General features: G+C 38.8%; 1 protein-coding gene across 1 annotated transcript in view; it reads left to right on the top strand.

Moving 5' to 3' along the window:
• The window catches only part of RASAL2 (RAS protein activator like 2), a 236,233-nt gene that overhangs the window by 145,529 nt on the left and 72,960 nt on the right, over positions 1–17,744 (top strand). Inside the window, exon 4 of the mRNA XM_083358697.1 lies at positions 5,636–5,727. Coding sequence (XP_083214823.1) covers positions 5,636–5,727 — 92 coding nt within the window. The remainder of the gene's footprint in view (positions 1–5,635; positions 5,728–17,744) is intronic.

Here is a 17,744-nt window from a genome sequence, read left to right as displayed (position 1 = left end):
TGGAGGTGAAGCAGGCTTCTGTTTTGTTGTTGAAGAGTTACAGAAATATAGCAGTGAGAGAATTGCCTCTGCCCTTTTATTTTATTTTCCCACGGTTCTTAAAACCTTTCTGATCAAACTCCATAGGTAACTGCATGGAAGTTGCTATCCCTCAGCCTCTCCCCATCGCTATATGCAAGGGAGGATATAATATTCACTGCCTCCGAGTTTTATTACCAGAACTACTGTTGTAAGTCACAAATTCTATAAATTCTCAACTAATGCAATATTAACATTGTTTTGCCACTGGCAGTCCTCATGCGTGCGCTAAAAGGGAAGAAGCGTTTGTAACTTTATTACAAAAAGCCTTGCTGTTTTGTGAACTGTCAGTAGAAAGTAGACATTTTTTTGAGGGATTGCTCTTGCACAGAAACAACCCATTTTCAAGGGTTTTAAGGTTAGTTTCGTGTCTTTTTCCCAGGCTGTATTCCATGAATAGGAACATGAATTTGGGAACTTGTGCTGAGCATTCCAACTCATGTTATTCGCAATGGGGTGTAAGCCAGTTAAAGGTTTAAAGTCTTCCTGCCTTTTCCTGACCAGTTAAAGTTTTAAACTTTTCCTCATTCATTGATTCTGTTTAAAATTCTCACCACTGTAATTATTTAACATATTTGGAGGGAGAAGACGATTGGTTTTAACAGCAGGTAAAAACGATATAAAAGCACAATCTAGCAGCAATGGGAAGAGGAGAAAATAGTTTGGGTCCAATTGTGAAAGCATAGCCCTATGGGTTTATCTCAAGGTGGATAGGAATGAATACCTGTTTATTTTTCTCTATCTTTTTCCTGATAAAATTGGAACTACGCTCCTTTTTCATCTGTTGATAAGCTATAGTGTAGGACAGTGATGCCAAACCTTTTAGAGACTGAGTGCCCAAACTGCAACCCAAAACCCACTTATGTATTGTCGAGTGCCGAGTGGACGTGGCCCATTGCGTGGGCATGGCTGTGGTGGTCACGGCAGACTGGGTGGGCATGGCCACCTCGATCTTGCTCGTGGGAAGGGACACCTGTGGGGCCAGGCAGGGTTGGGGGAGATCCAGGGGGGCTCTGGCGGGTGGGACGGTGGGCAGGAGGCTCATCCTGCGGGGTGAGGCAATGCAAGGCAGGGGGGCAGTGCAGGGGTGTTATTGCCACAGGGCAAGGCGAGGTGAGGCAGGGGCCAGGGCGACTGCTGCCTGACACCATCGGCCGCACATAGCAAGTGCATGGGGGCCAACTGTGTCCATCAGCAGCCACAGCCTGCCAGCCTCTTGGTTTCGGCGCGACGTGGCTGTTTGCCGCCTTGTGCATCGTACCCAATGTGGCTGCCATGAGGCCACGGAACAAGCTGGGCAGAGGTAAGGAACCGGTATACCGATTTCTTAGTGCCACACGGCTTGTTCCCTGGCCTCATGGCAGCCGCATTGGGCAGGAGGCAGGAAACAGCCGGTTTTGGCATGACCCAGCTGTTTTCCACCTCATGTATTGCACCCAATGCTGCTGCAATGCGGCTCAGCGAAAAGCGGCCGTGAAACAAGTAAGGCAGGTTTCCCCCCCACCCGCCATGCAGATCACCCTGCTGCCGCCACCTTTTTCCCCCCACCCGCCACATGGATTGCCCTGCTGCTGCCACTTCCCCCCTACCCCCCACACAGATCGCCCTGCCGTCACCTCCGGAGCTCGCATCCGTGCTGTGGGGTGATTTTGTGGCACGCCAGCAGCCCGATCCAGGCTCCAGAAGCCTGGAAAAGGTCTCTGCCGCCCGGATTGTCTAAGTGTGTGGGGGGGTATGAAATTGCTGTGCAGCCCTAGATCTGGGCAGCAGAGGCTTTTTCCAGGCTTCCAGAGCCCGGATCGGGCTGCTGGCGCACCACAAAATTGCCCCACAGTCATGGATGTGAGCTCCAGAGGCTTGCAAAAGGCCTCTGCCACCCGGATCGGCCATGGGGGGGCACAAAATCACTGTGCAGCCCAGGACCCGCGCTGACGGCTGCCTCTACCATCCAGCTCAGATCCGCCCAGCTCTTGTAGCTGCTCCCTGACTCCCAGTGCAGAGAGAAAGAGACTGAGAGCGCAGGTGCACGTGGAGAGGCAGAGGGGAGCAGCCTGGCTCCGCCTCCCTCTGGGGCAATGGCACACGTGCCCACAGGGACGGCTCCATGTGCCGCCTGTGGCACACATGCCATAGGTTCGCCACCAAGGATCTAGACTTAAGTTTCTTCAGGTACGACTGCAGAATCCAGGAGAACAGACAGGCTGTGTTGTTGGCAGGCAGTTTTCCTGAGTAAGCAAAATAGCAAATATGAGAGAAATCTCTCCCTGGTAGATGATTACATCTGAATTGGAATAAAGACACACCATCCAAATTTAGCACATAGCAACAGCATTTGTCACTAATTATTTTGGGGGGAGGGGGGAGCAAACCTTGCTCTGCATAGGAAGACTGTTTATAACAGAAGAATGCTAGTTTTGGGGTGCCTGTTAACGGCCTGAAAGTAACTGATGATTTGGGAAGAGGGATTAAATAGCCACAGTGTATTTCCTCCTTCCTGTCTGCAGAAGGGAAGAGAAAACCAAGCAATTGTCTTGAGTAACTCCCCTTCCAAGGGCTGGGAGTTGATCTGGGTGATCTCAGCTGCTTGGCTTTCCAAAGGAGAAGAGAGAGAGTTTGGAGTTTGTATTTGGACAAGGCATCCCAGTGCCTCTCTTTCCAGTATCTCAAAAGATGCTGAGACTCTGGAAAGAGTGCAGAGAAGAGCAACAAGAAGAATTAAGGGGCTGGAGCCTAAAACATACGAAGAACGGTTACAGGAATTGGCTGTGTCTAGTCTAATGAAAAGGAGGACTAGGAGAGACATGACAGCAGTGTTCCAATATTTGAAGGACTCCTACCAAGGTGAGGAGGCCAAACTATTTTTCATAGCACCAAAAGGCAAGACAATAAGCAGTTTGAGGGAAGCTAACCAAGGAGAGAAGCAACCTAGAACTAAGGAGAGATTTCCTAATGTAAGAGCAGTGGGGATAATTTGCCTTCAGAAGTTGTGGCTTCTCCATCACCGGAGGCTTTGAAGACTGGACAACCATTTATCAGAAATGGTATAGGGTCTGCTACTTCGTACACATTTTCTTTTTCTTTTTTTGAGGCACTTCTTAACACCCGGGTGTTTGACTAACCGGTCCTGATGTTATTACTGCTTTTCAATATGGTTGTGTGTATAGATAGAACAGGAAACCTGTTTTGTTTTGAATCTGAAACAAGTAAGTGTATTTTGAGAGTTTGGCCCATCCATTTTTAATTGTCTGTGGTTCAGCAGAAATATAACCTGAAACATTTTGCTGTTCCCAATTTTGGCTAGAACCACATCTGGAGGGATCCTGGAATGATTTTACAGGTGAATGTATAAATTGGGTAGCTGCTGTTTATGCCCTTATCCCTGCTTTGCCAAGGACTCTGCTGTGCCCCACCTTGTCAGTGCCTTGCCCCTTCCTTCTTCCCTGCCCTTCCCCGCCTCCTTCTTCTCTCAGTGCCTTCCACTCCTCCCTCTTCCACTGCAGCATATCCCACTAGCCCAGCCACTCAGGTCTTGCCAGGGCTTTCCTTGCTTCCCATGCCACTTGTGCCACTGATGCCCCTGTGAAGCATATCCCTGAGTTTCCAGCGGATTTTCTCCCCTCTCTCCCTCCCCTTCAATCACTGCCTGTCTTGTTAAACTGTTCCTTGCCGTGAAGTTCTCAACAGTAAAAGAACAAGGTCTCAGCTGTGCCTGATGTTCCTGAGCTCATCTCAGTTTCTAGTCCTGCTTCAAGAAGCTAGGAAATTAGAAAATAAGCCATTTAATACAACACAATCTCAGGAGCTTCTGCTGAGCCTCAGAGGTGATAGCATGACATTGTAGCTTTGCAGCCCGACATTTTCCCCGAGAGCTGTCAGCATGATTATGAATTGCAGAGTAGGAGCTGTGACGTGGAGGGAAAGGATGGCAGAGGAGTAATGTTGCGCCAGAGTCCAAAAACTGGAAGGTGGGCTAAAGCAGGAGTGCGGCTCATACTGCACACCTAAACAGAAAGAATCAAGACAAGCATTTTTACAAAATGAGATTTCCTAACTGATCAAAAACTGAATTTATGCATGAGGTGAGGGTCCCCTATGAAATTTGCTAGAGGTCACAGATGAGGCTGTAGGAAACAGAAGAGCCAATGCATTGATACATAGCGAAGGATGTTTAGCAACACAAGCTCTGGTGTTTGTTTGTTTTTTTATATATGTTGAGATGTTGCACAAAAAGGGCAGAGTGCTATAAAACTCATGGAAACTGTGAGAAACTGGAACCACCATTTTTCCCATGAAGGGGGAAATAGCCCACCCCAGACTTTATGGAAGTCTAGCCTTGCTATTTTTGTGATTTGTGTTGAGCATCAGCTTGAAACGGTGAAACCAAACTATGTTCTGTCTCCAACACAGGCATTAAGAATTAGAAATGGATAGGCTTATATTGAAAATGAAAGGGAAAGAAGATACAGAATATTTTCAAACATGGGATAATTTTTATGAATGGCTATAAAAATGTACTAGAGAGTAGAAATGGAAGTTGTATTACTACTAATGTCCAATATGTGAACCCAGACAACATGTTGTTTAATAAGTACTAAAGATTTGTAACTATAAAAACTTAATAAAATATTTATATATAAAAAAAAGAATTAGAAGTTCTTTCAAAGCAGTGCAGAACTAGATCGTTCAGAGGAACCTTTAAAATCTTTGTGCTGAAAGAAATTCTGATTTTTATAAAGTTCATAGTTGAAACCAGATTTGAATTTTTAAACAAAGTTTTAGAGGGCACATATAAATATGTTTCCCTTTTTGAAATTTGGTACGGTAATTTGGTTAAAATTAATTATTTTAATTTGGTTAAAATAAAAATAAAATAAAAATTTAACAAAAAGAAAAGTTAAAATGAACTAAAGTTCAATAAAAAGTAAAAAGCTTAAACATGCTTAAAACTAAAGTGAAGTTACTGTACTAATTAAATAATATTTTACTCAGTTCTTCAATAATATTGTAAATTATTATTTTATTATGACATGCTGGGATACTAAATTCTTGAACTACTGAATGAAGAAATAACAAGTGTAATCTCTCTTGACATTGCATTGTCTCTGTAATAAAGGTGAGTGAGTGAGTTTAGCATGCTATCCTATCCCCAGTATTGGAAATCTATCTTGACATCAGGAATGGTAGACTTTCTGTATGAAGAATAACCAACAGAATGATTAGAGACCCTTAATATATAAATCTGTGTTTGATTCCTGTAATCAATTTGCATTATTCTTTTTTTTTGCAAAAGAGCAAAATACATAAAATAAAATAAAAGGACTTCTAACCAGGTTGTTCAACGCTTTTGGAATTGTTTTAGCTCTAATATAATTTCCTAAAATTTCTCTTCCTGTAGTTTTTTGTTACATTGTTAACTACCCTATACATATATAATTTTATTATTTGATGTAATAAATTCATTACGTTAAAAGATTTGCATAGGGAATGAGAAGGAAGTTTCTGTTTAAGAAAAAAAAACTTATTTTCTCCCTTATTTCTTTTCATTGTGCTGTCTCAGAGGTTCCACCAGAGACATCTCCTAGAAGGCGGAGCATCTCTGGAACAAGCAATCCCACAGATACATCAAATACATCACCTTTTCGCGTACCAGTAAGTAGACATTTGCTTTGAATGGGATTCTGTGACAAACTCAGTATATGTCCATTTACCCCTAGAGCAGGGGTCGGCAACCTCGGCTCTTTTATGACTCGTGGACTTCAACTCCCAGAATTCATGAGCTATGCTGGCTCAGGAATTCTGGGAGTTGAAGTCCACGAGTCATAAAAGAGCCGAGGTTGCCGACCCCTGCCCTAGAGGATAGAGTGTTTTGTTTTCTTCTTTTTCTTTTTTTTTTACAAGTTCAGTGTCTGGGCTTGTGGCATCAGAGGCAAAGCATTGTGCTTGATTGGGCAGAGAAACATCTCTTTTCCCTGAGGCGGGCTTTCATTTACCTCTGGATTCTATTCACCTGTGAAACCAATGCTCAGAAAGATGAAGCAAGACAGCAGGTTTGCCAAACAGTCTCCAAGCAAGAAGCCCAGATGAACTACTGTACCTTAAGCTACCCTCCCTGCAGCTATGTTTGGATGGATAGGATGTGGCTAGACAGATTTTATTTCTAACTTTCTTAAAATATGATTCAAAGGTATATCAATTCATATGATTGTCTATGATTCTGTATGCTAAAATATTCATTCTTCATCATAATTCTGACACAGGTGGATACTTTTTTTTCCTATTCTGTAGATGGAAATTTATCATTGTATACTTTATGTTCAGTTTGTGAATCAGATGTTCAGTTTAAATTATTTGTTTTTATAATTTTAATCCAAATTTCCTGGAAATTCTTACCTGCCTCTTTTGGGTGGACTAAAGTTCAAACTACCCATACTTGAATTACTGCAGTTTTTCTAGTATTATGGTGAGAGTGAGTCATTTACAGTGTAAATGACTTTTCCAACAGAGGTGCAACAAGTTTATAAATGACAGTAAAGAGCAACAATATTCTGGAATGTTATTTTATGACCTACTTAAGAATCTAAAAACTAAGAAAGAATTGTTGCTGTTCTCATATCTTTCCTTGTTTTAATTAACGGACACATCCCTGTCCTATGTTCTCAATTTTCCTTATCCTAGGTTTCAAATTCTGATAATAGTTTTTTTTATTATTTAAACTTCATTGCAGGTTTCTTTATATACTTTTAAAATTCATGGCTTATTCTTTCCATGGATAATTCTGAGTTAAGAATTTCACTTTTTGTTCAGCATAAGGTTGATCAGTAATACAGTACATCATGTAACAAAATGGAGGCATATTATCTTGTTCAACCTTTTGCAGTGCTAATTCCAAGAACTGTAGTAGGAAAATACCACATTGGGAAAAAGATGATCTAGGCAAGTCACAATTCAAAACTGGAACGTTATCTCCCTCTCCTTTATTTTAAGTATGTTTAATGGATAAAAAAGTTCTTTATATTTTCAGGTTTGGCTAGTCCATATTGTATGAATAGCATATATTGAAGAGAGAGGGGAAAAGAGGATTATATATGTCTGATTGAATTCTGTAATAAGACAAGATAACCTTTATTGTCATTTTTCCTCTGTAAACACTCTGGCACATATTAAAGAGTGGAATTCTTATGCCTGCTCTCAAAAGAAAACAAGCCAAAATGTTGAAAATCCACTCAAGCTAACAGCACTATCCAGGATGGAATGCTTTAACCAAGTTTCTGTTGCAATGGTGATACGGCAGTTTCTCACCTGCCGCTTTGCTATTAACTCTAGCTTCATATAAACCACTTTAGACTCTAAGGAGTACAGTACATTAGCAAACAAAACAGATGGATTAGCCTTTAGCCTAGCTATTGGCCCTCCACTTTTGCCTTGTTTCCTCTTTCGATCACTCCACCTCCACCTCAGAAGACACTCAGCACTGGAGGGAGACTTTCCCGCTTCAATGGCTGCTGCTCCCCGCTGCCTCCGTTGCCTAAAATATCGAGCACTTTCTGACACTGCAGCCGATCTCACACCCTCCACATTTCAGGGACTGCAGCTGATCTCACACTCTCCGGGCAACCCATTGACATTTCAACCATGCTGGCACCTTCAACCGAAGCAGTCTGAAGCAATGCAGACTCAACAGCTTTATCAATAGTTGCTCTCTTGCTAAATATTACCAAATCCAATATAGACTGATGGTGATGTAACAGTTTGGTAATACATTTCCACTTTCCTGTCAGAAAGAATCACTCCAAGACCCCAAAGCAGCTGTAGCCAAGCATGGAATTATCTAGCATTGTTGACAGAGGACCAGATATACTCTTTGATCTAACCCATTGAGAGTTCACATTCATAAGATGACTTTGAGTAAGTTCACACAATATGTTAAACTCTAAATCTGAGTTAATAGACTCTGAAAACAGGAGTACTCTCAACTTTTTGCAGTTGCCTTCCGCCCACAAAATGATGATACCGGAAATTGCTTAAACGCACACAGACCAGCAAGTCCTAATACATCAGCTCCATTTCTGTTCCAAACATAATTTTGCAGTCTTCTGTTGTTGTACAAAAGGAAGATTTGCAGTCACCCTCACTAGGCGTAAATTCATTACCACCCCCTATTTATGCAGACCTAGAGCTTGAGGTCTTATACAACTGACTAAGTAGGTCCAGGAAACAAACATTCAAACTCTGCCGTCTTACTCTTTTTAAGGAACCTTCATTAAACCTTCAGTTTAGACACAATAAGAAACTTTGCTGCTGCTTGGGTTTCTGGTTAATGGAAGGAATAAGTGGGGGTTGGGTGAAGAGCATACCTAACAATAAACCTGAATCCTAGATGTCTTCAAATGCAGCTGCTTTCCAACAAATGTTCATTGCAGTGAACTGAAAGGGTAAAATGGCACCAACTGTGAGGTCAGGTGGCTCAGTCCCCTGAAGGAACAGAATAAAAAAATGATAGGTTGGAGTACAATCAATTATTGATTGCCTTCAGTTTCCGGGTTAAGTGTGATGTTATCTTTAGAAACAAATTAGCAATCTTAAAAGGCTCTAGAAATACATTACTTGCAGGACATGTGATACGTCCTTGTTCTTCAATTTCTTTTTCTTTTTTTTTTCTTCCAGTTGTTAATATGCACAGCCTGGCTATTTTAAAAATTCACTTCTGAATAGAACATTCAATTCCAGTAGAGACTTCATCGCCATTCTTCTAGGCACTTAACAATGGCATCCATACAGGAAAAAGAATTACTCAACTGCACAACTTAATGGGCCTTTGTCCAGTGCTAGGAATTTTGATTTACAGTTGCATAATATTCTGAAATGAATGCTTTCTTCTTGATTTGGAGGAAGCTCTTCAAATAACTCTTTGCTGTGAAATGCTTAGGATCTATTCACATTTAAGAGACTATCAGATGAAATTAAGTTTTTCTTTTCCTCTTAAATATTTGATATTACTGTTTCTTTTAAAATACCCACTTCTTGCATAACAGTATGTTCAGATCAGTTTGTATTTAGCAGCATCAACTTAATGCAGTCCTTGGGCTGCCATTGAGTGATGTGAGGCACAGGCTCTGCAGGCAGAATTTCTTGACTCAAACTCTGGTATTTCCTGATTAACCTAGAAAACACTGTTTCCCTTCACTCTAGTTTTGTTCTTATTATAGCTGCCTCCTCCCATAAATTCTAGGTGGCTTACAAATACAAAAAAATTAAAAAGTTAAAAGCTTTCCATCCCACAGGTAGCCCACATCAAAATAATGCAACTATAACAAATCAAGCTAAACACGGGGTTCCACAACCACATCAACCCCAGACCTAAAACCAAAGCCAGATCTTCAGTGCTTTTAGGAGATACAGAAATGGTGCTTTCTGTATCTGTGGGGGAATGGTGTTCCAGAGGGCAGGGGTCATGACAGAGAAAGCACATTTCTTTGGTCCCAGAAGATGAAAGATTTAATAGAAGGGATCTGGAGCATAACCAGTCTACTGGAATGGACCATGTGGGCAGAAACAGTACTGAGATAGATGGATGAATGCATAATTTCCTTTAATAAAATAAAACACTATTTTGATGTTACATCCCTTTCAGCAAGGTTCAATTTTAGATGTCTTTAGTTGCCAGCAAGTTTCTGTAACATTGCATCGGCTCATTTATAAAATAAAATATCAGTGTAGCATAAAGCTCATTTGGAAAATGAGACAAATTCTAAAAGGTTGATTCTAACAGGTCACCTTTCTATGAAATATTATTATAATATTATATTTCTACAAACCATAATGAAGTAGCTTTGCGTGTCCTAACAACTGTTAGGATACTCTATACTTTGCACTGGAAAATGCATATAATTGCTTCAGTAGAAGATTGGCAAATTTTAGGAGCATGCCTTGATAGTTTAAATAAATTCATATTGAAAAATAAATGAGTGTCATCTAAACTTTGATTTTCTCTTAAATCTATTTTTAAAGATATATTTCTTATTAACAAGACTAATTTTACAGTTTTTGTTTCATGATGCATTGATTGCTGTTGTTGATAATCATACAATCATATTTTTAAAAAATGTATTGAGATTTTACTCAGTACATTAACATAATCATAGATTAACTTGATTATAGTCCCAATCTGTATTTTCAAAATAAGGTGTTACATGTATACAGCTAAACTAATAGTATTCTGGAGATTTGTGCTCAATTTACCTAAACTTGTGATACTTTTAAATTTCTGGTCTCTTCACTTTGTAATTTTTTCCTCTCTTCTTTTGGCTTTTCTGGTTTTTGTTTTGTTTTCTTTTAAACATTTCTTTTAAAATGTTAATATTTTTTTTGTAAAAAGCATACCAAGTGACATAAACATATTGAATCACAACTGCATTCTTATTCAACTATGTCTAATATGTACTAATATGTCCCATTACTGAAAATTATGTCTGAACAAACTAGTTGCTGTGTTGCTTCCCTGACTTACACTGTCAAGGGGACCAGCTGAGCAGATTTCTTCTATGGTTAGTCTGCTTAATATATAAACTTGAAATCTCTCAGATAAATCAGGAATTAAAAGCCAAGAACAAACCATGATTTCCATCAGAGGAAACAAGTCAAAAATTGTGGCTCACAGATCAAGATAGCCATTCAAATCTTTTTTGGTGGTCTTTTCAGCCATTCCCGTTGACAAGAAGAGCAATCAATAGTATTTACCTGCATACTTGCTTGTTCTCATTAAATTCAGAAATTCTTAATTATTATCAACTGTGATCACTTTCACAGTTGGACCTCCAACTAACTACCACATTATGCTATTTATTTCCATTGCAATTTTAATGGAATACTGTACATTACATTGTACTTATTTTTATAATTAATGTTATCTTATTGTACACCAGTATGTATTCATAATGGATATCATTTTGTTCAAATATGCTATCATACAGGTATACTTGGTGAGTTTCCATTATTTCTATTTTACCTGATCTGTCAGTCTTGCTGCATACCTCCCTTTTATTCATCCTGCAATTTTGTAAATCCCAAGAAAGTTGTCACTGAGCAGATTTTTTTTCACTTTCTAATTTATGCCAGGAAGTGCTGTAAAGCGACTTACATCCTTGGAATTACCTACCCTCCTCCTTAGTTCACTTCCCTATTTTTATTTCCTTGCATTCCCCCAAAATGTATTGTTCTTTATCCTCATTCCTACATGTACACTTTCATGTTTTTCTTCTCTCAATGGCATCTTCTGAAAAAGTTGTTATATTACTTCCCTTCACCAGCATGTTTTAGAGCTTATGTTTTTCCTAAGTACATTGCTATTATTCCCATATTGTTTAAGTTGTTTCATTGATGTTTTATGTACAGTTAAGAATTTACATCAAGAACATATGTTTGGGATAGGCGAGAAAAATAAATACGTTTGTGAGTCACTTTTTTCACCAATTCAAGGATTTAAGAATCATCTCCCTGCCCACCAGTGATCTATTAAGCTCACCCTAGTCCAAGTGTTCTTTTGAGAGCCTGAAGCAGCTTTTTCACAACATTATGGCATCCTGATCATCACTGGGAATTGTAAGCATTAATGGCCCAATCAGTGGTTGGATTCAGCCGGTTCGCACCACTTCGGCAGAACCAGTAGCTAATTTTTTGTTGCCCAGACTCAGAATGGACTTCCGGAAGCGGCATCCACACAGAGAACCAGTTGTTCACATATTTGAATCCCACCACTGGGCCCAATGTATCTGCAGTTGAAATTGTTCCCTCCCCCAAAAAAAACCCTAGTAAAATGAGAATTGGAAAACAGCCACATTCTGCTTGTTGGGTCACTCATTTTATGCATCTTGGTTAAAGAAATGGTGGTGAAATGTATTTGTGGGGGTGGGGGAGGAGGGAGAAAGCACAAATGAAACACCTAGTAAGATGCAGGGAATCTGTGTAAGAGTTGCAAAAAGTTATGCTATATGAAATGAAACTAAAGTATTGATAGAAGAAAGCAGTCAAGGATCAGAGACAAATCTAACTGAATGCTTACCTTACCTCCTTAAGAATTTGTAGTTTCCAAGCAGTTTTTCAAATTTGTTTAAAACACTAGTGCATGCATAAATAAGTTTGTTTTTTAAAAAAAAGCTAAGGGACTTATATTGAAGGAAGATTGCCATCTTCAAGTTTTGTGACTGGATCTAGTTTTCTGGATAACTCACTGCATAACATTTCCACAATATTAAATTCACTGTGAATATAAATTAACCCTATTAGTTATAATGGTAGATCCATCTTCTTGCAAAATTTTCTGAGCATTTCCAAAAACAAAAAAAGCACTGAAAGCAGGAATTCCCTTTTTCTGGAAATTCTTCAAAGCCTAGGTGGCAATTCTACCTGAAGAAAAAAAAAATGGTGAAAGCAGCACCAAAGTACCTTAAAAATAGCTTAGTGAAAATGAGAATAATTTGCTTACTATGTAAGCATTAATTTGAACTGATACATGATAAGCAGAGAATCAAAGAAATGATATTGTAAAAGAAAATAAGGCTTGGTAAATGGAGACAGAATGGATTTTCCTAAATAAGCTTAAAATAGTGTTGAGGCTTATATTCAGGGTGCTTTAACAACACTGAAATTGTTTCTTTAAATTGTTCAGGAACTGTTAATGGGTTGCTTTCTAGTTAGTGGTGTGAAGGAATATGAACTTGCCCTTGAGGATGAGGAAGAAATGAGCAAACCATTAAGGAAGAACTGTAGGAAAAGATTACTCAATCCTGAGAAAGAAGGGGGGGGAAAGAAACTCAAAACAGCCCCACCTAGAATTTATTTGGCATACCATGGAGTAGGCAATCGGACAGAATTTCAAAATTTCATTATCCTATCCTATAACAAGGGACGCGGTGGCTCAGTGGGTTAGGACGCTGACCTTGTCAATCAGAAGGTTGGCAGTTTGGCGGGTCGAATCCCGAGTGCCACGTAGCAAAGTGAGCGCCTGTTACTCGTCCCAGCTTCTGCCAACCTAGCAGTTCAAAAGCACGTAAAAATGCAAGTAGAAAAATAGGGACCACTATGGTGGGAAGGTAACAGCGTTCCGTGCGCCTTTGGCGTCTAGTCATGCCAGCCACATGACCACAGAGACGTCCTCAGACAAGTGCTGGCTCTTTGGCTTTGAAACGGAGATGAGCACCGGCCCCTAGAGTTGGAAACGACTAGCACGCATGTGCGGGGGAACCTTTACCTTTTTATCCTATATCGAACAATAAAATGCATGCCCAGAATCCCTATTCTACCTGTTTCTTAATTTGCCTATCTTGAAAGGCTAAGACTAACTTTGAATGTTACCGGTTTTTGGGGTGTAAGCAAAAAGTTGTAGGACAGATCTTTACTAAATACACTGCTCCCTTCAGAATTAATTGTACACGTCCTGCTTTTTTTTTTTTTTGTAGAGTGCTTACAAAGTTACTTTGCACCAATTATGCATATGGAAGTTTTTGCTATAATACTTTTTTTTTACTATAGTAAATACAGAAAAGATTTGCTCTTGTAAATTTTATTTTGTTACCAAGTTGGCTGTGGGGACTGTTTAGGAGTCACTTGCCATCAGAAAATGCATAGAGGCAGAACAGAATAAAAGGCAATACTTAACAAATTAGATAGTTGAAAATAATAATGTTAAGATTCTCTCATACAAAATGAAAATGGATTTTTCAACTCTTGAAAGAGTATAGACGTATATCGAAATATTTTCTCATTGGATAAAAATAGCATAGTTAAAGAGCAATTTTAATCTACTGGATGATCAAAATCAAAGGAGTAATCATTTTTATGTGGTAACTACTATGTCTTGAGAGTAAATGTATCTCTTCCTTAAATGTCTGTTGGGAAAAGAAAACAGCTAGGTTTGTTCTGTTCCTGCAGTAAGAAACAATATGAATAAGCTTTATCTGGCCAAATTGCACTCTTTTCAAGAACATTAAATAATACTGGGGGAGATTTAAACCAAATTTATACAGATAAACAACAGTACTAACCATTACAGTATATTTAGCATATTGACCTTTCTGCTAAGTTCCATGCTTTAATACAGACATGTCAAACACAAGGCCCGGGGCCCAGATCCGGCCCATGAAGTGGTTTCATGCGGCCCGCAAAGCCATCCTGGAAACAGTGAGGGAATGGCCACCACTGCCTTGGCCCTGGCCCAGAGACCCTCAGATCTGTCCCACTCCTGCCCAGGCCCCCATAGGCACCCTTGATGCGAACAATGTAGAGCTGGCCATGCCCACCCAGTAAGCCATGTGCCTCCAGACATTGTGAATGCTCCAACACTGGAAGTTTTTAAGAAGAGATTGGACAACCATTTTTCTGAAATGGTGTAGGGTTTCCTGCCTGAATAGCGGGGTCGACTAGAAGACCTCCAAGGTCCCTTCCAACTATTCTATTCTATTCTATTCTATTCTATTCTATTCTATTCTATTCTATTCTATTCTATTCTATTCTATTCTATTCTATTCTATTTTCTATTCTATTCTGTAATGACAAGTTAGCATATGGTGGGTCTTATCTTTAGTACTACTTTGGGACTTGATAAAATCCTGGTTCAGCTAAAGCAGAGGAGTTGAGATCTCAATCTAGATACAGTATCCAGCACCAAAATTTCCCTTCTTTTTTATGGCACAATCACCCTTCCTGCCTAGTTTGTCCCTTGATATTTCTTTAACATCTTACATGTTCTAAAAAGACTGTTTACTTTGGCCCAAATTAGGACAATGACTGGTAGACATATAAGCCTTCCACACTAAAGCTGAGTTTTTTTCTGTTCAGACTTGGAAGTAGAATTTGTCTAATGTGCTATTATAATGTTCATTGCACATCCAGTGGCAATCAAATTTAATATTTTCAATTGTTTATAACTCTTCTTGCTATTGTGATCAGGAGGCTATTACTCTTCTCATGGGATATCACTCTTCAGGGAACTCTAAGAAAGTTTCAAAATTCATATTAATAGCTATAGCTGTTAGAAACCATCTGGTTCCCTTCTCATGTTATCAGTTCTTAGCTGCTAATTATTCTAGGATTTTCTCACTATTTAAAAAATGTTTGTCTAGTTGTTGTATTGTGATCTGGTGTTTTACTGTACTGCAAAAAAGTCTACTATATATTTCTGAAGTATTTTTAGAATTGGGAGTATGGGTCATTACTTATAGATTGATTTCCATAATAAGTAAGTAAGTAAGTAAGTAAGTAGTAGTAGTAGTAGTAGTAGTAGTAGTAATGTTGATGAAAGGGACCTTGGAGGTCATTTAGTCCAACCCCCTGCTCAGGCAGGAAACCTTATGCCATTTCAGACAAATGGCTGTCCAGTCTCTTCTTAAAAACATCCAGTGTTGGAGCATTCACCACTTCTGGAGGCAGGTTGTTCCACTGGTTAATTGTTCTGTCAGGAAGTTTCTCCTTAGTTCTAGGTTGCTTCTCTCCTTGATTAGTTTCCATCCGTTGCTTCTTGTCCTGCCTTCAGGTGCTTTGGAGAATAGCTTGACTCCCTCTTCTTTGTGGCAGCCCCTGAGACATTGGAAAACTGCTATCATGCCCCCCCCTCGTCCTTCTCTTCATTAAACTACACATACCCCAAAATAAAAGAGGTTGTGTAGAAGAATTGTGTACATGTTGTTTATTGTCATAGCTACATGTTACATGCAAAGATTTAAGCACACATACCTAAATTAAAACTAAAGCAATTTTAAAGACTGAGTTATATTTGCCCCTTTGATAGGAAGACTATGGAAGAGAATGCAATTGTCTTTTTTTTTATTCTTAGAGATTATTAGCTACTAAAACTGTATAAACCACTTCCCTTAAAATTTATCATAGCAATTTTCCCATTCTGCTTTAAAAATTATAGTCATACAATTGTTTTAAATCAGTTAATACAAAACATACAGTTGGTCTCATAGGATAGCCAAAGAAGGGAGCAAAAGCTTGTAGAGAAGGTATTACATTTTACTTGTTCTTTTAGGCACTTTTTTCAGACATCCAACCTTTTTTTCTGAAGAATAATAAAAACTGTACAATATTCACCATTCAGAATGTGACTACACTAGAGATGAGTATTGTCATACTTTACACCAGACAGAATGATCAACCTTTAGTCAGACCTGCATTAACTAACAAAAGCTTCATACATTGAAGTTGCTTTATTGCAAACAAGCAAGCAGTTTTATATGCCTGTTGCAAAATACAGAACTCAAACCACATGTGTGAGACAGTGTCTCACAGAGACATTTGCATTCTTTTCTCAGCCTTGAGATTCAGTAGCAACTGTTTATTGTTTACACAATTCTTTATAGGCAGAGCAAAAAGCATCACGTCATCAGCATCACCTTTTACAAGTATTAGTGTACAATCTTCATGATATTGGTTGTTTTGTTCTTAAGCAGAATTTTTGCTATTTCACATTGTGGATTATTTATTGAACTATCCATTACATTCCTCATATACCGTATATTGTTTGTAACAGCTAGCTCAAGACACCAGGGTTTTTTTTAACCAATAGCTTGATATTAAATTTAAAATGAATAGTTGCTATTTTGTTCAGTCATTTAGCTCAGAAAAATCATTATGTAGATCTTTGCTCTCCATTTGATATTTATTATATTGAATAAATCAGAATTAGATTCTCTGCTATCTTAAAACTCAGACCTTTGTGAATAAGTTAAAAAAGAAGTACCTGTAGTCCTGTTCAGATACTTATGGACCTTTTTCTGACTTCCTTTTATTCTGAGAATTGTTATTTTGTGGAATACCGTGAAAGTCCAAATAGACAAGGGCTACCACACCATTAAGTTTGCATATACTGGTTGATGTTTTTAAAAAATGCTAAATGTATAGTGAAGCAAGACTTGCCTTTCAGAAGCCATGCTAATTCTTCTTCTTTGAATATGTAATTAACCCTTAAATCAGAGGGTTTTTTTAATCCAGTACAAATATTACATTAATTGGGCTGTTTTATTATATAGTTTTTGAAAAAGCAGTCTTATATTAAAAAGCAGTCTTATATTTCATGGGGAAGGGTTATGCCTCTAGTGTATAGTGTTAGGAACAGGTTATATTTTCTTGCTAGACTAGTGGCATTTTCATATTTAAAAACAACCAAATAGAAACAATTCTAAATCAATGACTTGCTAATTTAATTTATCACTTTATCCTAAACTATCCCACCCCTGTGATATTATATTTTTCTTCAGGAGAATAGTAGGAGATGTATCCAAGAATTCATTCCCCTTCCCTGCTTCAGACTTCCTTTCAGCTCCCTTTTTGCTAGTATTGTAAGTTTTGAAAAAAAATGATTTTTTGGGGGGGGGGGGGAATTTCTTGGAACTTGTTCATTTATCTGAACATTCAACATATTGCCTCAATTATGTACAGGTGGCTCTTGATTTAGAACCACAATTAGGACCAGAATTTCAATTGCTAACCAAGACAGTTGTTAAGTGAGCTGTGCCCAATTTTATGCTTTATTTGCTGCAGTTAAGCAACAGTTGTTAAGTCAATCGTGCAGTCATGAAGCAAATCTGGTTTCCCCATTGACTTTGCCTTTCAGTAGCCAGCTGGGAAAGTAGCAAATGACAATAACATGAGGCTAGGATGCTGCAACTATT

This window comes from Vipera ursinii (genome assembly GCF_947247035.1).
Source record: "Vipera ursinii genome assembly, chromosome: 3".
In the NCBI taxonomy this organism is placed as follows: Eukaryota; Metazoa; Chordata; class Lepidosauria; order Squamata; family Viperidae; genus Vipera; species Vipera ursinii.
This window is presented reverse-complemented; position numbering and strand designations above follow the sequence as displayed.